The sequence below is a fragment of the Diadema antillarum genome, unplaced genomic scaffold, assembly GCF_040938485.1.
Source record: "Diadema antillarum isolate AM-2024a unplaced genomic scaffold, OU_Dant_1.0 scf00000026, whole genome shotgun sequence".
In the NCBI taxonomy this organism is placed as follows: Eukaryota; Metazoa; Echinodermata; class Echinoidea; order Diadematoida; family Diadematidae; genus Diadema; species Diadema antillarum.
The window spans coordinates 497,257-521,242 of record NW_027270915.1 but is presented as its reverse complement, the minus strand read 5'-3'; the positions used below and the strand labels follow the sequence as shown (position 1 = coordinate 521,242).

The window sequence follows — 23,986 nt, the reverse complement described above, 5'->3', positions numbered from 1 at the left end:
GACAATTACAAATGTATGTCGCATAACTCACGTTATTATCAAACATAACTCTCTAAAAAAAAAGATTGAGTGAAAATATTCACTCTCGAAGGAGTGAATACAAAAAAGAGTGAATTTAGAGTGAAATTGGAGTGAATTTCGAGTGAACATGTTCATTTTCACTCATTTTGGAGTGACCGCATGCAGGGATCACTCGAAGATTTTGGACTTTGCCACAATAGTTCCGTAACAGTAAATTAACACAAAATCTATAATCATCGTTTGATGATAAGAAACCAAGTGTTGTCTTTATTATATTCTATAAATACTTCACGTATACGTTGTAATACCAAGGAGGTACTACGTACGATACCTGCCAGTAATATGGGTCATTCACGTAAACAAAAATCTCGGCCTCGAATTATACGATTGGTAACAAAAGCTATCATTGATTTGAAATTGTAACACGACATTTCCATAAAGAATAATTAATAAACCTAAATAAAATGTCTTTCAGGGGGTCTTACTAAAAATTATTTGATTAAAACATTGTTGATTCCTCCGTACCGAAACTTGTGTATGGTTCTATCACATCGCCTCCAACGTATACATTGTTTATAACAATATAACGCTCAGTAAGACTCAATAAGCGCTTTCACATCAGCCCGATGTTTCGAAATAGCGCGCTATTTTCTGACTTGGGAAATTAAAAAATATCTCGAGCTTGGATTTTTATCGGGCTGATGTGAAAACGCCTATTGTGAACCATATAACTCCATTCTGTCAATATCGCCGGTGGAGCTCTTATAGCTCGATCCACTAAACATGGGCAAGTCAGTTTGTATGCTATGCACAGTGAAATCAGTGAAATCTCGACCACTATAATTATACTGAACAAAACATACGATCCCATCGGTGACAAAACCCGACAATTGATAGTATATATAGCATTCTAAGGGTGCTGTTCGTTATTCCGAAGGTTCGCTATTCCGAAGGTTCGTTATTCCGAAGGGTCGTTAATCCGAAACACGCAAATTCCCTATACCTACAGGTTCGTTAATCCGAAAATGAAAAAGGGTTCGTTAATCCAAAAATTTGTGGCGTTATTCCGAAGGTTCGTTATTCCGAAGATTGGTTAATCCGAAAATGAAATTCGGAACAATGAACCTTCGGAATAAGGAATCTTAGGAATAAAGAGCCTTCGGAATAACGACCCTTCGGAATAACGAGCTGTAACCGCGTTCTAACTAGAAGTTTCCATGAAGTATATACAGCATAAATATGTAATCAAGTCACTGCCAGGGGGTCTTACTTAAAATAATTCTGATTAAAATATTTTTGATTCAAATCATTCATCACATCGCGTTCGGTACGTGTTTACTTATTTTGTTTACACGCGCTAAGCAGAATAAAGCAGAATGAACCATTTGCCAAGCAGGTAAGTCATATTATTCATGACGCGATTGATAATACAGACTTTGCCACAATAGTTCCGTAACAGTAAATTAACAGGGCAATTCCGTAAATGTGACAACCTCAGGGTGAAATTTCGAAACTCATAGGCTAAACCTAAATTGCATCTCATTTGAAAGCTGAGACAATGAATTGTCCAAATTTGTGACTTTCAATTAGGTTTGACCAAGGTCAAGGTCATCATGCCTCAGTTTATTGAGACATTTCAGATAATTGTATTTTTTTAAACACAAGGTATACCTGACATTTTGTCTGTATTTCCAGAACTGACTTCATGGAATTGTTTCTTTCTTTATGGTAAAAGTAGTTTATATCCAGCTCTTATAAATGCAATATTTTATTTTTGATTTAATTTTTCTTTTAATGACTAATTGCCATTTAATTGCATTACACGTATGGTCGTGTACGTCCGTCGCAAAAAAACTAGTTTTTTTAAGATTTCAGAAAAACAAAGTATTCAACTGATGTTATAATGTCAATCCTAAATAAGCTTTAGGGTATCTACATACTTGTCACAAAATTTTGTTTTCACTCCTGCTAATTAAGTTATTAATGAGCGGTTGGACGTACACTTTTTTGTACGTCCAACCGCACCTAATTTGTACGTCCATCACGGTGTCATATAGCTCTCATTTCCCCATTTCAATTTGCCTAAGCATCTTGTATAATTGTTCTCCTTTGTTGACAATGACTGGAGAGATGGTCAAAATTGTTACAGGGCAGATTAATTAGTTCATTAGTCACTAATTACAATGGAACTGGAATTTAGCTGTCTAAACCTTCTTCATTCATAAAAGTTTGGGCTTTCAGTGAAAAAAAGGAAGAGTTTTTTTTTTTCAGGTAATAAATAAACACTGGAGACTGGGTGTTGGTAGATTACCAAGGCGAATCCTTCCCTTGAGAAGTCATGGAATTTGGGGCAAACAATGCTGATGTAGAGGTCAATGTCATGCACCCAGCAGGGGGATTCTGGAGATGGCCAGAGCCACCAGATCAGATATTCTACCTCAAAAAAGATGTTGTCCAAAAAATAGCAGCACCTGTAGTTGCTGGAAATAGGGGTCAATTCAGTTTCACATTCGAGGCATATTGTGTCCAAGTACAGGAGGAAGTCAACCACTGTAACACTTTGCTTGATGATGGCTAATTCAACCACTTTATTTATTTTGATTTTGCAAGGGGAAAATAACATTTATATACACGGTGTACATGTAAGTAAAAGGCAAATTATCTCAACTCCTCAAATGTTCCAACATTGGACCATGTATGAATCCATTCAACTTCTTATGGTTTGGTGTTTCCTCCCCAGACTTTACAAAGTTCTTCACAGACATTTCAATTGTTGGTAAATTAACAGACTGTTTTATGCATTCATTCAGTCGTGATTATCCATTAATTATTAGTAATCATACAAAGTCAATATACAGTTCCATTCATGTAAAAGAAAACTGCTCTTAAGGAGAGTACTACAATCATGCATGGCTGTAATTCCAAAATTTAAGAAACAAGGTACACATATGTTTTGCTTAAACTGTTTTTTTTTCTGAAACATTGTTTTAATTGTTATCATAATATGAAATGCTCTTTTTGTTTGTTATACATGTGATAATGTGCATGAACTTTACTTTTGTATAATAACCCACCACTGGATACTTATATACTAGTTCTAACTGTAGTTTAAGACTTTTTAGTAGTATTTCAACTTTCTGTAGTTTCCAGGTTTAAGCCTGATATTATACTCGTGTTACCTCGTATATTGTGCTTACTTACGGTATACATCAATCCTACTATAGTTTTTCATGTGTATGATTACATGTACATGTACACATCATGACTTAGTTTTCTCTTTGTTTAGAATTAAAACTATTGTATATGAAAGTATTAATCTTAAGTCACACTGTCAGTCCTTTTTAGGTATAGATGTACATTTACCTATTCTTTTTCATTTTCTTTTGCAACCACTTGTTCAGTGTTTGATGTCATGTCAACTCTCATGTAGTATGTACATGATGTGGTCGAAAATATATATATCCATATATCATGATAACTTGTTTGTCTTAACCCCCCCCCCCCCTTCCATTTTCATATCTAGATATTGCCTTAAATGAGTTACTATATGAGGAGTATTGTTAAAATTTTTACTCTGGCTTAGTTTACTTTGGTATGTTAAGGACATATTGAGCGATGGCTCCCAAAATCTATAGCAATACAAAAAAATGTATGATAAGATGGAAAAACAAGGAAATACAAAGAAAAAATAACCTTGGCTTGTATATTTCTTTTTGATAAATGCCAGCTCATATCAAAGAGAGTGATAGTTAATTGTGGTTACAAATATGATAAAAATGCTCAATTTCCATATGTATAATACATGTACGTCCATCACGGACAAATTGTACGTCCAACCGTGTACGTCCGTCACGATAATAAAACGTAGAATATCTCCATATGAATGAATAAACAAAGCTAGATTTTGGTACCTTACTATCATTTGACATCTCCTTCTTACAGTCATACCTGAGTTTGAAGAAAAAATCTGAATAAATCACAGAAATTTTTATTTGAAATCAAGAGATTGGAAAACAGCGTCCATTTTTGTACGTCCAACCAGAGGGTGTTTTTCCACTTTTTGAAGGTCACAGGAAGGGTGTTGCCCCAAAATTTTATGTGAATGTTTTCTTTTCATAGAGGTACATCTTTTGGTAGGAAAAGACTTCTCTTAATAATATTTGTTTTTTTGTCAAATGTCATTAAAGGCTGTGAAATGTACGTCCGTATTTACGGAATTGCCCAACACTAAATCTATTATCATCGTTTGATGATAAGAAACCAAGTATTGTCTCTATTATATTCTATAAATACTTCACGTACAAAACATTGTAATACCAAGGAAGTACTCCGTGATACCTGCCCGTAATATGGATCATTCACGTAAACAAATCTCTGCTCGTTAGCTTTTTTTCGGCAGTTGTAACGGGAAGTGACTGTATGCGGTAAATTTTGATTAAAAAATGATAATAAATGACCGGACGATAGCCTGAATTTCACCCCAGCAATTTTTTTTTTTTTTTTTTTTTTTTGGGGGGGGGGGGGGGGGGCTGTAACTTCACAATTAATTTCTATAAAAATGTAGTGTTTGTTTATACTAATGTATTTTGGCTCATTTGGAGGTTGAAATCTTGATGCAAACTTCTTTCGTTTCATGTGTGTGAAGCTGCAGACTGCAATATAGGTGTAGCGTTTCAAATATTGGCGTCGTCTATCTGTTTGGATACTTTCTGTAATGTCTTGACACCAGTGGCGTATCTAGGGGGGGGGCAAGGGGGGCACGTGCCCCGGGCGCCACTCCTTGGGGGTGCAAAAAAACGAGAAAACGAAAAAAAAAAAAGAAGAAAAAAAAAAGAAAGAAGAAGAAGAAGAAGAAGAAGGGGAAAAAAAAAAAACTTGCCCGGACGGGGGAGGAGGAGGGGGGGGGGGGGGGGGGGGGGGGGGAGGGAGAAGGGGGCAGAAAACCAAATCAAACAAGATAAAAACAAAACATGATGATGACACGGACAAATAACAATGTTTATTGTGTTATTGTGTTCACACAAGAATTCCGAATTCCATGTTTTGTAAGCTGAAATACAAAAATTTTCGGCTCGCTCGCTGCGCTCGCCCGCCAAAAATTAACAACAACAAAAAAAAGAAAGAACAAAACGTGATGATGACGCAGAAATATACAAATGTCGACTCATTACCCGCGCATACAAATTTAGAGTATTTTTCAAGTCCTCAGTCTGTTGGTATGAATCGTTATCTATAAGGCCGTCACTGTATCTTGATTAGAATTGTAAGATTTAATAAGCAAAAAAGACAAGAATTCCATGTTTTGTAAGCTGAAATACAAAAATTTTCGGCTCGCTCGCTGTGCTCGCTCGCCTAAATTTATCAAAAAAAGAAGACGATAAGAACAAAACGTAATGATGACGCGGAAATAAACAAATTTCGACTTACTCGCGCATACTAATTTAGAGTATTTTTTTCAAGTCCTTAGTTTGTTGTATAAATCGTTATCCCTAAAGCCGTCACCATATCTTGATTAGAATTGTAAGATTTAATAAGCAAAAAAACAACAAGAATTCCATGTTTTGTAAGCTGAAATACACAAGTTTTCGGCTCGCTCGCCAAAATTTATCAAAAAAAAAAGATAAGAACAAAACGTAATGATGACGCGGAAATATACAAATTTCGGCTGACTCGCGCATATATACTAATTTAGAGTACTTTTTCAAGTCCTTAGTTTGTTGGTATAAATCGTTATCTATAAGGCCGTCACTATATCTAGATTAGAATTGTAAGATTTAATAAGAAAAAAAATGACATGAATTCCATGTTTTGTAAGCTGAAATACAAAAAATTTCGGCTCGCTCGCTGTGCTCGCTCGCCTAAATTTATCAAAAAAAGAAGAAGATAAGAACAAAACGTAATGACGCAGAAGTATACAAATTTCGGCTGACTCGCGCATACTAATTTAGAGTATTTCTTCAAGTCCTTAGTTTGTTGGTATAAATCGTTATCTATAAGGCCGTCACTATATCTAGATTAGAATTTTAAGATTTAATAAGAAAAATGACATGAATTCCATGTTTTGTAAGCTGAAATACAAAAATTTTCGGCTCGCTCACTGCGCTCGCTCGCCAAAATGTATCAAAATTTATTTCATTTAAATCACCCTCAAAACACCCCTCTTAGGTGCTTGAAAAAGCATATCATGCGGACCTTTTTTTAAAGTCCCTATACCGGGATCGGGTTGGGCTTGAACACTTTTTCAGAAATTAGGGGCGCAATTTTCGCGCTTGCCCCGGGCGCCGTTTTCCCTAGATACGCCACTGCTTGACACACACACACACACAAAAAAATCGGAAGTTACCGATCGATTTTTTTTTCCTACTTTTGGGAATTGTGAGGGTGGCTATAGTCGCGATTATTCAATAGTGCCTCACATGCGCTGATCAAGCCTGTGTCAAGACAGTCATAAACATATCTCTGAGCTGGCGGTTTGAACATCAAAAATTCAATCGAAATCCATCTAGGATCTTTTTTCTGTGTGTGTGTAGTAGCTAGTACACGTGTGTCTAGCTTCAAACTTTCACGTTCGAATAGATGATAAAATCGTTGATGCCGGTGGGCTCAAGTACAGACATACGTGAAATATCTACAGTCGGTGCCATAACCATTCAATTACTTTCTTCGGACTCACAAAGTTTAGTACCCAATGGCACAACCTTGGATACATAGTATTCAATGGATGGAGCTGTACATTACTAGACATTCGGATCATTTCCATAACCAGGTAGGTAGGGATACTGGTATCGGCGACCCAACACGTTCAATGGGGTTACGATACCGGTGTGTGTTCCACCGTACACCAAATGAAGCAAGTGGCTGGGCATCATTGGGTATTGGGTGTGTTTCTCTGGTGTGTGTAGGTCTGTAAGGCGAGAGTTGGGAGAAGGGGAGAGAGATTCTGCCGAGAGTCCTTGGGGAGCTCGCAGAGTGATAGGAAAGCCTAAAAATAGATGTGTTTCGGTCAAGGGGTCAGGAGGGCCTGTCGCTTGGAGGAATGGAAGGCGTGGAAGGTGGCTGGAGTTTGGCTCGCAAAACGCAGAGACAGTATCGTATTGCAATGGAAACGGCAGGTGGCGCTCTGTATGTAACGGTCATCCTGATAGATGTTTGAAAGATTTTGCCTTCTTGCAGCAAATTACTATGTACTAAATTCGTAATTTTCTCATCTATTTTACCCTGTAATGTGAAACGAACCATCGTGGATGTTCATACTATCCTTCCTCAACACAATTTCATCGAGTATTCTGCAAATACTAGCAAATAACATTCTGATACGCCACATAAACAGGAACAGGACCATCCCTTTAACTCAATGGTGTGCATTACTTACTGCAGTAACCAGAGTGTATTCCTTACAGTGATTCCTCTCACAATTGAAGGATCAATGGTTATTAGTGTAATCAATACAGTGAACATATTCAAGCGATCAGTGCCACATGGTGTGTATTCGATTGATAGCGAGTCACGTCATAATTGCACAAGGTTTAGTACTATTCTCTAGTGATATAGCCATTTCGTTTTCAGTTATCCCATATGACAGCTATACCATGATGTACGTACTGCACACACAAGTTATTTTGCAGTGTTTTTTATCTTAGCTACTCCTGCAATTTCACCAACATGCATGAAATGAACAACTCACCAAAATATTGCCTCAAGTAACACAAACATGGGGTATAACTTTTCAAAGATAAGGAAATTATGAACTTACAAGTGAGAACATTTATTTCTCATTCCTTCTCTGCAGTTCTGGATCATGAATTCAACCACTCAGAAAATTGTCTGTTATGTCAAGATTCACTATTTCTTAGTGCGATCCCACTATAGCAAAGTCCTCAGAATTGGCAGTTTTCTGTTGTTACATAGAAATTTTGTGATAGCTGAAAGGTAAAAGTACAGTATGTAAAGATGCAAAGATGATAATTTGGGGACCAGAATTTTTACTTCTTTGTAACGAGAATTTTGTTATAACTGTGTTCATTGCAACGGGAGTGCATTGTAAAGTGTGTAGGAAAAGAAATACGTACCCCTCCCCTGTAAGAGCACAACAGGCCTGTATATGCCACTCGTGGTCCTTGACGGATGTCAGGTTAAGTTGCTGGGAGATTTCAGCGGAGGACATGGACCCTTTCAGATCTTGCTTGTTGGCGAACAGGAGAACAGCAGCATGCCTCAGATCCTGGGGGGCAAGGAAACCAGGTGAAGTTCAGAGGGATATCAACTTTCAGATGTGAATCGTCTCAGAAGTCTTCCTGAATTCAGTATTTGCAGACATCATATCAACGATTGCACAGCCTTAAAAAAATACTGTTAGAAAAAGAGCATGTACTAAACACAGTGGTGAGCTTTGCAGACATGGTTCTGCACGCACTTACTTTTGTCATGTTCACATGCATATATACATAGATACACATGCACGTGCACATAATTATATCTAAATATGGTATCAAAACAGGCAAAACTTTGTTACATTTCAATCTCTCATAGTTTTATTCACTCTAGTCTCTTTGTATAATAAACACATTTATATCACTATTATTATTATTATTATTATTATTATTATTATTATTATTACCATCATCATCATCATTATCATTATCATTGTAACATTGTATTATTATCATTGTCATTATAACATTGTATATAGTGTATATTAACCAATCAAAGAGCCTACACTGCGAATACGATTTGCTGCATATTATGGCTGAAACAAGCAATCGTCACTGTGTGAATCAGTGGCCACACAGCAGGTTTCATGGGCATGCCAGTGGTTAGCCTCTGGGTGCCAGGCTCTTTATAAAAAAAAACAAACCAGATACCACACTAAACCTGGGAAGGCAATCAATATATGGACAACAGTGGAACAGTCAAGGGATCAAAGATAGTGTGTCAAGAAGAATACGGTGTCTCAGGATAGGCTAGAATCATGCAGGACAACAGGCAGTGGCACAGCTGATAGGCACTGCCAGATTGAAGCAAAATCCTGTTTCAGAAGACTACATATCAACTATCAAAAAGGGGAGGGGTGGGTCAAGAAAACATATGGTGGGAGTGCTGGTATTTTGTGTTTGGCCACGTGTAGGAGGGAGGTGTCCACAGTCAGCCATCTGTCCAAAATGAACGCTACAGTCATTCAGGAACCAATCACACTTTGTTGTCACTGTTGTTGTTTCATATAAAGCGCCACGAGCCTCATTTTTGATGGACTTCAGCGCTTTATAAGAGGCCACTATTATGATTATCATACACAGGGATGCCTGTGTAACTGACAAGCCACGGAGTTTGTGGCATGGACTGGTGCCCACAGCTTGTGGAAGGCATGAATGCATTAGTCACTGTACAAACTCTATGAGAATGACTCTATATCATGTTTAGGAATGTGTCTCCAAATGAGTATGAATGAATATGTTGAATTTTCTTTCTATCGTCTATGCGTGACACCACAAACTGTCCTAGTCTTCCCATCCAGTGATGGCCACACCAAAACTATAAAATTTCATTACTCTTCTAGGGATTGTCTAATCTCCTTCAAAATTCACTGATGTGTTCGGCTAATTTTCTCGCATTCCCTTATAACAATCCACATGACAATGCTGGGGAGACAAGACCATGTATCTCAAATTTTGGTGAAAATTATTATTATTATTATTTATTATTTATTTTTTTTTTTTTTTTGGGGGGGGACTATTGTCAGATAAGCAGCTATAAAGTGATGTCCTGTGCAATACTAGCTGTCTTTATGCCCCTAATGAAGCCACCACAGCATATCAAAGGAAAGATTATCCCATTTTTTATAGTGCTTTGGCTGCCATGCTCTATCGCTCTCCCAAACATTTAAACATTTTTTTTAGATGAGAGGTTTTGTCGTCCAACAGCAATACATATTATTTCGGTTTCATTCTCCTTTGAAGTGCACTCACCTCATTGGCAAGCATCTGGTACAGCTCTGCTTTACTTATGTGCAACCTCTCCCGGTCTGTGCTATCTATGACGAGGATGATGAACTGGATACACAGAAGAAAAAAAAAAAGAAGGAAAATAACATGATTGGCAATGAGCTTTGGGGAAAATCTTGAAAAGTGATTGCTCACTATTTTCTGCTGATATATCCTCTTCTGATATCAACTCATACATCAATTTCATTTTGCATTAGAATGATGTTGGTATCAATGCCCTAATGCCAACATTACACAACAACAACAAAACCCCACAAAAAAAACAGCCATGATCAATAAAAACAAAAATGTTAGTGTAGGATAAAGTCATAACGCAAGACTGAATCTGATTCATTGAATCAACGAATTAAAATTACGCCATACAAGGAAATGGAGCACTAATAGCTGAGCCAAAAAAACAAAACAAAAAACATATTATAGAGATGGCAATCAAAGAATAAAAGAGATAGAAATCTTAGATAATTGTTATTAGACCTCTCCAAATCTAATAGGATGTGTTCTCCATCATCACGGATTTGAACAGAATAACATGAAAACAATCATGCTATTTTCCAAGTCAAAAATAACTTCCATGGCAGAACAATACCTAATAACTATTTAAGTATTAACATTTGGCTTATTATCACAAACAACACACACAACAATGTAAACACTGGTGATTTGAGACTCCCAATTAGTTTTGATATATACAGTGTACTGCTATTAAAAGAAACATAGCTCCAAGGACCTTGCTCCCAGGATCGTGTGCTTATGTCATGAAAATACACACGGAGAGGAAGGGGATAGGGGATGTCCCATTACAGTACGCAATTACAATTGTAATATGAATACAATCCAAATCCATTCACTGTGTCCGCATGAAAAGAAAACCAACATTTTCGCAATCCTTTTCAATCAAAGGGCCCTGAACTTTTCACCTAGTTCCCTGTGTACTACCCGCACTCTCCCCTAATTCTCATAATTGCATGTAAATGAAAAAAAAAAAGAGATAATAATAATAATAATTTAGATTTAAAGGTGGCAACGCGACTGAATTTTTGTCATAATGTGCTGGCAATGCTGTGCCAGTGTACAGCGCGAGCTCTACTTGGTCATACATGAAAAACATCAAGCACTGTCTATATCATCTCCAAGTTATGGAAGACCAACAAAATCATCTACTGTAGAAAACCTCCCTTGATTTCATCTTGTCTATTCAAAATCCAATCCAGTCAATGGTGGTATAAGGGCCTGCCAAACATTTCCCCCCAACGTTCATGATCTTTACACAAAATTATTTTGTGCTATGAGCACACAAATTTCATCATTTCTTCTGAGAGGGGGAAATTATGGAAATGTACTGCATACTGAAAAGAAAAAAGATAACAAAGCCAAACGAAAGGAGAGATCCTCTACTATCCCAGTCTAAATATTGGTATAAGGGGCCATGTTATTATTTTCCAGTTGGTATCCAAATATTCCCCGGCTTTTACCAATTTTCGTAGTCCTATTGTCAGTGCTCACTGGGCATACACCAGCCCTAAACAATTCATATTTTTCTGTGGGAAATAATCGTCAGACCAGCAGGGCAATGTGAATGTGATTGCTGACAGGGAAAAGAAAAATTCCCCCCTTTTTTTTTCAAAGGCTTGGCAGGATTTAGGGGTGCATGGAATAATCAGGATACCTCCAGAATGCCAACAGCAGTATTTCAATCGTACAGAGCACTCGACTACAAGAAGGCAGTTAAGTTTCATTTTTATCATACAACGTACTGCTTCTGGGTATCACAAAATGGCATTTTGGCAAATATCATCTTTACATATTGCTATTTACAACCTCTGTCATGAGCATTGTTACTATTCATTTAACGATAATATAGAGTTTTGGTACCTCAAAAGTTTCCCCGAGTTTCCTTGTCTTAGTTTGTGTTTCAGGTTAAAGTACCTTTCATATAACTAACACTGTGAGACTTACTCACCCCAAAGTGCTCTCATGTCTTTTATAGTAATCATGCAATAATGGTTTCGTACAATACGTGTATATTGATTGTCGCGGTACCGCATCGAGTCAAACTAACGGCTCGTTCGAATTTTTCAGAGCCCGCTCTGCTCTGGTACGAAACCATTATTGCATGATTACTAAGACATGATAGCACTTTGGGGCGAGTAAGTTTCACAGTGTTAGTTATACGAAAGGTACTTTAACCTGAAACACAAACTAAGACAAGGAAACTCAGGGAAACTTTAGAGGTACCAAAACTTTATATCATCTTTAAATTTACCCCTTTATTATTTTCATTACTGTCATACTGTAAAACATGATATATTCACGGCACGAAATTTTCGCGAATTGGAGCCGACTTCCTTTTTCGTGGCATGAAATTTTCGCGATTTGCCACTGGCGTTCAATGCATATAGTGTAGACAAGAAATTTCGCGTGCATTTTAATTTCGTGAATCTTGGCGCTCGCGAAATTCGCGAAATTAAAATGCATGCGAACATTCCTCGTTTTACAGTAATCATCATCACTACTGCTTCTACTCTCCCACTGTTATCATCCTCAGCACCATTACTACTATAATTGGTATCATCACATAATTCTCCTTTCGTCTTCCATGTTCTTCCTCATACTTTGACTTTTTTCTTTAATTGGGGAGATTTGCACTATTTACTCAATACTGTACTCACAATGGTCCATGAATTTAATGCAAGACTGAAGCGAGGCTCTGTCCCACATTGGTCCAGCATCAATTGGAGCTTTATTATTACTATTATCATTATTTCTCATTTTTTATCTAATTTATCATTATCATTATTATTATTATTATTATTATTATTATTATTATTATTGTTATCACTATCATTAATATTGTTATTATTATTATCATTATTATCATTATCATTATCATTATCAATATTATCATTTTAGTTTATCTTATCTTTATTTATTTATCTATTATTATCATTTTTTGACAAAGAGCTCACCATCTTGCGCTGGCAGCAAGATCTGGCACATTCATGTGGATATTGCACAAAAGCGAGTGTGACACACATCCCCAAACCCGTATGATAGGGTAAAAAGGCAATAAAAAAAATAATGAAGCCAAAACAACAACCAGACACACACCTGTGTGGTGATGTTTTACAGTCTCTTTGTGAAGAGAAGCCCAATGGAGGGGAAGATCATGAGTTTGCAAGAGATGCAGTTGCTGGTAAGAACAGCACACCATGTTCACTTTATCATTTACAAATACTCGTATTTAAACTTTTGATGAAAGAATATCCTTCATGAGTGATAATTCTACGAAGTCACACACTTTTTCACATTTATAACCACAGTTTGATATCATACACTATAAAAACATGAAAGAAAAATGTGTCTTTGGTAGAGACTCTATCCGCTTGTTGCCCTCTACAAGCTTCATCCATCCGTCCTGGGAGGGGGTACACACATAGTGGTTGCTATCTGGTATCAGTTCAGCACTGAAACCACCTCCTACCAGTAATTGTACAAACCCAACCCTGTAGTCTACAAGGTTTTACTTGTGTGCCTATTTTGATGATGTTTCTAGTTATTTACACTATTTGTATATTGGCTATTTTTGTTTTCCAGATAAAAGTCAACTCCTTGCCTCTCCCAGATCCCTCCCACCCCCACCCCCCCCCCCCTCACCTCACACGTCACCCCTCCCTCCCCCTCCTCCAACAAAGTTAAAAGCAAAACAGCATCCATTAGCCCATAACTTGTAGCTGTCTGCTTGTGTAGCACTTCTCCCAGAATTATGGTCTCTGAGATCAGTCTCTTCTCGGTGACTTTAGGACCGAATTTAATACCAATGCAACCCTTTGCCCCTCCAACCCAACTATGGGTGCAATCATCACCCCCAGAAGTTGACAGGTGGTATACACTACCTGTGTGCCTGCGTAGTAGGTATTCCAGGCGGTGCGCAGCGACTCCTGCCCTCCGATGTCCCACATCAGGAAGTGGATGTTCTTCCATGTTACCTCCTCCACATTGCTGCCGATGGTTGGCGAGGTGTGGACCACCTCATTCATTAGTCTGAAATGTCACAATGTAGACATACAAATGTGCCTAAATCACAATGAAGTTATTATCAATTTATTTATCCTCAGTTTTACTTGGAAAAAAAAAAACGTAAACATGGTAGTCACATTCCGAGCCTAGGGGGCCTGCTTTTCAAGCAGGGAATAATTTTACATCTCAAATTTGATGAGCAGTTTGTTCAACGGTAAAATACTATGTTCTGTACAGTCCTGTGTAAAAACAAACAAACAAACAAACAAAACACAACATAACCCTGCTTCTCAAGAAATTTTGTATAGCAGTCATATCTAAAATGCATTTCAGCAAATTGCGATGCAATACCAGGAAAATTATTCCCTGTCAAGTGAGCCCTACTACTACAAATGTCAAATATTGCAAGCATGTGGTAAAATCCCAAAGAAATCATAATTGGAGAAATGTGAACTTGGTGAAAGCAGCATTAGTAAAACATATCAGAGAAACGTGACAAAAATCAGACAATTCATTCAAAAGATACTATAGTATTCAAAGTTTCAGTACCACAATCACTAAAAGACATTAACTGTCCTCATTATTCACCCTAGCCATGCAGAACTCCTCTCCCTCTCCCCACAAATTTAGAATATAAATTGAATGAATGTGTCTTTCCATATTACTTTTATCCACAAAGCTTTTCACATGAACTGAAATGTCAGTTTATATTCTTTGCAACAAGAACACATTCTGTAATACCTGCATTCCAAACCATGACTTTTGTAATTCCAGAGGAATATACTCAACAAGCAAAGTGACTTTTTGTTCGGAACTTCCTCCCTGTATCAGTCACCAGAGTATGCATACGAGTAGTACATTTTTACAATTGTATCGATTCCACGTTTATATCTGTATATTGTCATTTTGTGTAAAAGTAAACATTTTCTACACCATCAGCTTTCTGCCCTCAATTGAGAGAGATAAAATTAATGTGTGTAAATCTTGCTACCTGTCAACTGATAACACCCTTTAGCTTGGCAAAGGTTTTGAAGCACCCACATAACCAAGCGCTACAGAAATCACTAACACCACATGTGTTAACAAGTCTGCAAAGAACCATGGCTGTATTTGTCACACAAATTTGGAGACTTGTGCAAAAGTTCCTTAAGAACTCCATTAATTTTAAGTCAAGTGTAAAATAATGAAACAGCTTTCTGCCACATATGAATCAACTATTAACAAATAGCATTATATGTACATTGCAAAGCATTAAATAGAATGTCTGTACAATTGTACATGTACCCTTATGATCAGTTTGGGCTTTGGTTCTGTAACTGGAATGGAGGAGTTAAAGCCATATTCAATGTTCTCATACTTACATTTGATATAGAATTGTCGTTTTGCCTGCATTGTCGAGGCCAACGATGATCACCTTGTGTTCTGAAACAGAATTTGAAAGAAGACAAAAGAAAATTAAACATTTTTCTTTTGGAACTTCTTAAAAAAAATCTAAATCAAACATCAACCTTCAGTTAATGCATTGATAACTTTTCACACCATTTAGACAAATGGTGAATGGGAACACTAGCCGGTTTGAGATATACAGTTGAAATATTTTGAATAAGACTGTTGACATATGAATAACAGTGAAGATTCGGAACACAATTAAAAAATGCAATGACATATAACGTTACATGTAAAATAAGACTACTTTAATAAGGTCTTCTCATAGTGTTTATTTGGCTTGAATCCAAGTCAAAGCTTCCAAACTCCTCTACTATAAACTACAAAAATATGCTATATCAATAATCATACAAAAATTCATATGGTGAAGACTGCTAGGCTTCAGATGAAATTTATTTGGTTCATCATTGCTGTGATATAAAATATTCTACGAGTGGATTACCTACATTGTAATGTAGATGCAAATAATGACAATTCTAATCACGAAGGTCTTGGAATGAGTCTAGCACTGTGTGGGCAGCTCGAACCGAGGCCAGTGAGGGAGATTTATTTGATATAATATCTTATTTTGAATTATTTTTGATACAATGAAAATAATATAGGGTAAAATTGAAAATTTAAAGTAATTTGTATGAATATATATTTGGCGTAAATATTCCTATAGGAATGATAAACGCCAAATAAATTCAAAACAGCTTGATAAATGTCATATTTTCAGACAGCAGAAGAAAACAAGCTGATATATCGCATCATTCAGTTCCAATGTACACCGTAGAAGACTCCAGGGCTCAGAGAGCCTGCTGGATTGTGTTTGAGTTATGGTACAGCAGTCAAAGGGTGCTGATTCCATCACAAAGTTTGCAATTTGGGTCTCTCTTGACAGAATTTTTCCCACATTCAAAAGGGGGAGGGGCTGGAATGTGAGAGGGCTTGGTGACGAGGCTAAAGGTTAGAATTAGAATTGCAGGTTTAGGGGTCGGGTTAGGCAAACAGAACCAATGTAATTGTAGGAAACCACACTATACCGTGTGCTTCAAGTTTCTCACATCAGTGTACAAAATGTATGTGTAATAACTGTACAAAAGCACAAACTATTCTCAAAACTTGTGAATTGTTTGTTTCCAATTATTTTCATAAGGAAAGCATCTAGAATATATCATACAAGTGTATGATATCTAGACCATCTGTCAGTGGCCACACTGTGTGTACAGTGTACTATACATGCAATATGTACAAACGCGCACTTTGTACAACCACTTTACACATGATTGACAAATTGCCCTTCACCTTGACGGAAGAATTTCATGAATTTGAACACTTTACACATGTCTATGTATTGTATACCCCCCCCCCCCCATGTTCTCTTCATTTGCTGGTCTGCCACCTAATAACATTGGTGGATTATATTTTTACGCAAGTACTTTGCAATGGTGCATTCTTAGATTGTAAATAAAGGGATAATCTAACGAGGTGTGTGGCATAATATGGTGTCACATAGGCCAACACTGTAGGATAGTATGATACCCTACATGCATGAATCTAATTTATAGTTCTAATGCAATGGATGGTCAGAAGTGACAGAGGAGTCAGAGAGGTCATGACCTTTGACTTCATTGACATTGGAATCAACAGAGGTCACCAGCTGTAGGCCAAGATTCCATTTTTATGGTTTCTCTTTTACAGAATCTCTCTTCTTCTTTTTTTTAAAAATAAGGTTTCCCAAAAACAGTTCTAGGGTTTCTCAATCATGCTGAACAGTGTGCACATGTACATACAGTACTGGCTCTGACTCTGTTATGCACAATTAGAATGTTTGTCCACAGGGCATTTGAGAACAAGGAAATTAATTCAAAAGGAAACCTTTGCTTTTACTGTAATAGTATTACACAGTTGGAGATTTCCTGAATTCTATGGTAACATCTGCTGTGAATACATTGTATCAACAGGCAGAAGAATATAAATCATGCATCTTGCACATTAAATCATTTCAGAGATGTCATAGGAACAACAATGACTCTTAGCAGAGAGAGGGCTGTAGTTTCATAATTTTGATGAATATAAAAAATGTGATTTTGTGTAACAATATACTGTAGCTGCTGAATATTTAACAAGGTTTTTATTTCCACGAATTTTGCGAGTAAGGTGCTATAGGCAAATTTACAGGCCCACAAATACACCGTATATTGACTCTGATACCGATATAAATGTGACGTGCATACTACATATTCCTCTGTTCAGTACTCACAAATTTAACAACTCACTATTTAGTCGTCTGGAAGCCCTGATTCGCGAAAATTTAGGCTCTCTAAATATGTGGCGTACACAGTACCAGAGGGTTACCAAAGCTATGATACCACTGCTCAATCTTAATTCTCACATCATGGTTGTGACCAACATCATGTTTTCATAAAAACATACATATGGAACTTGAAAGTTCTTGCACTACAATTGTGAATGTGAATTCTGATGACCCTTTGAAAGTCATTCTGCAGTATGTGTGATTACAATGTATGTACACAGAGAGGCCTTTCACTGCAGCAAAGCCTGCAATTGCAGTCCAACGTTTCTATGAAACCATTCATTTGCATGTGGGAGAGCGAATTCCTGAGACGCAATTCAAATCCCTGCAGATTTGTTCCTCCAAGTTGTAATCGGGTATTAATACAGTGGCAGACTTTTCAGCGCTTGCACAATGGTGGGGCTTCCTCCACTGGACAAGGTGGGCGCACGTGTGCAAAGTAGGCCGGGCGCGACATCCGCATGAGAGTCAGCGTCACGACAATGAAAAATTCGCACAATGGACATGCCACGGTCTGGCAAAAATGACATCACCAGATTCTGACTTGTACAATGATGCATCAAAAAGAGTACATACACCGGTATATACATTTTCACTCGCAGCGATAGACCGACTCCTTTCATTGATGCCTTGCCATGCATGAGCAACTGTCATACTAATGGTGTGCGACGCGGGCAAGCACCTGCCCATGTGTGTCCGCTGCGACTCTAGCAATTTGCAGACTGTACAAAATGTTTTTGGTGCATCAATGACAAAGGGTGCGTTTATCAGCTCTTTTTTTCCCCGGCAGAAACAGGTTTTCCAAACGGCTTTCAGGGATGTTTTTTTAGAGATGATGATTGCAAAGCTGTTTTGATAATGGGGTTTGGAAAGCTTTTTTGAAAACAGCAAATTTGTGCTTTCCGAAACAGGATTCAGCCAGAAACGTGTTTCTAAAAGTGAGATAAACGCAAAGCTGTTTTGAAACGATGTTGTACTGCATGCACCGTATATGACCCCTTCTCCTTGGGTCAAACAGTGCAATGCGGCTGCAAAGTGACAAGGCCAGTTTTCGTGTTGGCGATGAGTTGATGAACACAACTTATTTTGGAAGGCATTTGTAACAGGCTTTGGAAACGACTTTTGATAGTAGGTATGGAAAGCCGTTTCAAACTGAGGAAAGATGATAAATGCAGCCAAAGTGAGTTTTTTCAAGTACACCCACTGGCAAACATGCGCTCACTCTGGCATCATACTATCGCGGTGGTGTCTATAAAAGCTGTCATGATCGAAAGGGGCATTCCAGGCAACTTTACACAATTTGACATCCTGCAGCATCATGTATCTAGATTTGTGGAATTCATTGTGATCCTTAAGCAGATAAACCAATACTCTTTAAAAAAATATAAAATAAAAGGGTTGTATACACTGTAATACACTGAACAAGGATGATGATGCAGAAAGCTCACACATTCCATAATTTTGCAATGTAATTCCATTACAATACCACTCACTTGACAAGGTCACCTGTGTACAATCTATGTTTTCTTCTTTTGTTCTACTGCCTTGAATCCTCAATCATGCATTCTTACATGTACGTGAAGGTGCTATGATGTCATCATCCTTTAACATTCATTGCGATTTTTGTTATGAATTTTGAAAAGATCCTCATTCCAATCACTATAAATTCTCAAACTCTGTTCCCAGCATGACCAATCCGTAGTTGTTACGATTCAAAAGTCAAAAAATCAGCTGGGGGTCCCCTTTAAATGTGATCTGTACTTTTGTAACATCACACCAAAGACAGTCAATGAAATCCAACACACGGAACTTGCACATTAATTTTTGTGTGCAAATTCTGCATGCATCCTGTTTATTTCAGTAGTATACAGTAGGGTTTATCAAGGAAAGAGAAAATGGTACAAGAGTTGTACGTAGTTTAGTTTTAAAATTATTATTCCTCTCACTGTTCCTTTTTTTTTTCAGAAAAAGTGCATGAGTTGAAAAATCGGTCTCCACCGGAAATCGCATACAAGAGGTATCAACAATTGGTTTTCCTCTTTTTCTGTGGCATAGTCAGTACGCATCTACGTGTATATCTCTCATTAGCAGTGCATTCCTTCAGCATACAGGCACTTTAATATATTCAGCTTTAGAAAGAGCATACAGTACCCTCTGCATGAAAAATAAAATTAATCTATAGGCATTTTATAAGAAGTGTGTAGATTGCAGGCTGCACACTAACCCATTTTCTCTTCTGGTCCGACCTGTCTGTCAGACCAGTAGGTACCAAGTTTTTCACCCTTTACAGGTCCATTCCTGTACAAAAAGTTACTATGGTCACCCTCCCTGGTCAGACAGTGATTTTTACTGGTCAGGGACCGTCGGACCAGTGCCCGTGTGCAGCATTGAAGATGGGATTGTTGCCCATTCAGGAAAAGTCAAAAGGGGGAGATATGTTTTTGTATTTGTTTTCTGTAAATCATGCCATGGCAGTCCATGCTGGTGATGAACTGCACATTCAATACACTACACATTCAATACACTACACAAACTTGTTGTACTGTATGCACATAGCACACGTGGCAATTGTCCTATTGTTCACGTAACATGTAGATCATACAGCTATTGGAATTACGTTTGTTCGCTTTCATGTTGTGACCTCACATACTGTACGAGATAGTTTGTACTACCGGTATTCCAAGTCATGTGATTGGAATGGATACAGTCATAGCAGGCACAATTACATGGCTCATAAAGGAAGCCACAACAATGGCCTTTATAGAGTGTGGACTTAATACAGTACATTGTATCTGCACACAATCATGTCAGCCATTAGACTTTGAGTAGCCATACAATGTAATACAATGTATATATTGTAATGATACAAAGAGCTAAGACTACAATGGACACACCTGTATATATTGTACATTTTAACATATATACGATGTACTTACTTAGATAGTTAACACATCATTCCTGGAACAGAAGTAATTCATGTCTACAACTTGTTACACTATTCAGTTGTACATGTACATTGTACATACACTATCATGTACAATAGAATGCTGCAAATTGCTTTCATTGAATACACTAGTACTGTACATGTCACAGTGCATTTCTAACCATGGACATGTTTATATTCATCCATGCTGTACCCAGACTATCAACGAGTAGCCGATGTGAGCAGTTATAAAGTGATCTGGAATGCAAGTCATACTGATGTGGTGGTTATTGTGTACAAGAAATGGGGAAATGCAGGAAAAAATTCAAGCAACCTTTCAGGAGGCAGTCCGTAGGCCTTTCTACACACACAATTTGTCGTTTTATATCACTTTTATGTGCTTCACACAGTAGGCCTACACCATTTTAATGTGAATGCAATAGCATACAGTACCACTTCTAACAGCTATACACTTACATGTATATGTCGGAGAGAGTACATGTAGATTTATTTACAGACTTATGTAAAATAAGCAAAAGAAAACAAAAACTGAGCACAAGAGGATTATGTTTACAGAGCAATGGCTCAATAGAGCAAACATAACTTTGAATCTGTGTGTGTGCATGGCCTTAGTAAAAATCAATTCCATTTGTGAAATGTCATGTTTTTGTATACATCTTCTTTTTTTTGGTATCACTTGGGTATTCACAATACTCTGTGTTTTGCTTTTATTTTGGAATTGATGACTGGCATCAACGAATACTCCTTAAAAAAGAAAGATGCAATCTAGTTTTGGAATTCATCAATGATCTTGCAGTATTACCGAGGTAACTGAAAAGTGGAATGAAATGTGCATGTACACTGTGTACATTGTATACCACACAAGAGACATTAACAACAAATGTGAATGGGTCATGTACACTGTACACATTAATTTTACATCCAGCAAAAGCAGTGTGGACATAATGACCATGAAATTGGAGAATCATGTTTCTCAGCATATTTTCTTCACAAAGTCTTTATAATACAACAACTGTACATTGCACACATGTAGATATTATGCATTTTCTTTGTAACTATAAACCTGTTGATCTTGGATATCATTGTAGGTTTGTACATTGTACATATCGCATATCCATCCCAGATGGAGGAAGTAGATTTCATTACATAAATTGTAGAAGTCATTCTTTCATTTTTTCCTGTTAAAAAACAAACAAGGTGTTTTGATTTTTTATAAACTGTGCTTGTGATAGGATGATCATACAATACAAATAATACAGACACTACATGTATATGGGGCATGCTGTTTTTCTTTTTTTTTTTTAATGGAGGACATTCACAGCAAATTCATGCTATCTTGAATACAATCTTGAAATAGCAAAAGATTTCACTCATACACGATTGTACATTGTACTTCTTCCTAAAGGTCTTAATCATGCCCAATTCTTTTCATTCCAAGCAATCTTCAAGCGTTTCTGTTTGCAATAAGGCCATAGAACTATTAAAAGAAGTGAACTTTGGGTGCAGCCCATGCACCAGTATATTACCAAATCATTGTCTTTTCACCCCGTGGAGGCACCAGCCTAGCCAACACACATAATCATATATGGGACTATGCAATTTGCTAATGAGCAGCTCAACATGATCCAATGACTACTCAATGTTACAAACAACACTATTTGTACATTCTGCAATCAAGTAACAATTTGCTTTTTTGTTTTTGTTTTTAATTGTTTTAATAGCAGATACTAAATTGCTGCTATTTCCATCCCCATCTGGGGAGATTAAGAAAGTCTTAAACACAAAGAGCAGTGTAAATTTGCATAGCCATAAAAATGTCAACTGGAAAAATGCAAAAGCACCTTTAAAATGAAGTTTGATATAAAACCTCAGAAAAGTGTCCAATCCCTCCATGTTTTTTCTCTTTCCTTTGTTGCCAAAGTTGGGATGTGGTTTGCTTGGTGGTGAAGCCTTATTGTCAGCAAATACAGTTCATAAAAGTTTGTGTGCTTTGTTTTAACCAGTTGAGGACGGACTGATTTTGCTACAACACGCATTTCCCATAGACACCTGCCCGAGTACATACTTGGGGCTCGTCCTCAACGGGTTAAATGAATAGAGCAGTATACAAGTGTAGTTGTACACTACCATATGAATGACCAAAGTGTAGTGTTGGTCAAACCAGACTGCAGTAGCTTCACTGATACCTTGGTCCACCTTCAAACTCCCCATGACAAAATAGCTGTACGAATGTAAATAGAACAGGTGCTATTCTATCGGTGCAAATAAATGCTGGCCATTCCCCTGGACAAACAGTTTAATAGATTGCAAGCATTGTACCTCTCTGTAATGTACATAAACCTACTGGACAAAGGAATTTAAAAGAAAAAGAATTAAAACTAGACTCGGAATTTGTCAACACTGACAAATTAGGTGATCCGATTTTTTTTTTAATCGATGATTCGAGTCCTGATCGCAATAGGCATGACCATACAGGTTTCATCTGTGTTTAATGACATTGGCCGTGTGATGTTTGGATTCTCATTTAGAAAAGAGAGTCAGGTCTGCCATCTTAGGTACCAAATTCGGTATACACTATAACGAAGATACAGAATAAAACATTTATGACCTTTGACCCTACTTTACATACCCAAGATGGTGTTCATAACAATATAATGTACGTGTCATGAACTAAACATGTGCAAAATACGGGGGTAATAGGGAATGTCTTTCTTGAGTTATTGCAAAGAAAGTTGCAGAAAGAAAGAAATATGAAAATACATCGAAGCTAAGCTTGAATTTTAGCGAAGTTTTTCGACGTGATTTCGATGTCGTATGAAAAGGAATGGGCAAAGTAACGACAGCGCAAAGTCTCAGCTACAACATATTAAAATCTGGGAGAAATTCACCGAAAGGTAAGTGAGATAGTGCTCGATAAAGACAATCATGTCAATTTTCACATCTAGACAAATTCCCTCCCATAGAGTTAACACGTCATAACGAAGATAGAGAAAAAAGTACATATGACCTTTGACCTCACTTTGCACAGACAAGATGGCATCTGAGCAAAAAGTGGTTATCTTGTGAAATGATTCTTGTAACATGGTCTTTACGTGTACAAAATATGGGAAAAAAAGGATATGTATTCACCAAGATACAGGATGAAACATTTATGACCTTTGACCCTAATTTACATACCCAAGATGGCGTCTGATCAAGTAGTTGTTATTTCATGAAATAATGTACGTGACATGAACTAAATATGTGCAAAATATGGTGGTG

General features: G+C 37.2%; 1 protein-coding gene across 1 annotated transcript in view; it reads right to left on the bottom strand.

The window, feature by feature from the left end:
• Positions 1-7,678: 7,678 nt before the first annotated feature.
• The window catches only part of LOC139734286 (ADP-ribosylation factor-like protein 5B), a 35,110-nt gene continuing 18,802 nt past the window's right edge, over positions 7,679-23,986 (bottom strand). Inside the window, exons 3-6 of the mRNA XM_071645082.1 lie at positions 15,398-15,458; positions 13,913-14,060; positions 9,984-10,067; positions 7,679-8,242 (exon numbers count right to left, since the gene is read on the bottom strand). Of these exons, the coding sequence (XP_071501183.1) occupies positions 7,922-8,242; positions 9,984-10,067; positions 13,913-14,060; positions 15,398-15,458 (614 nt within the window). The 3' untranslated portion in view covers positions 7,679-7,921. The remainder of the gene's footprint in view (positions 8,243-9,983; positions 10,068-13,912; positions 14,061-15,397; positions 15,459-23,986) is intronic.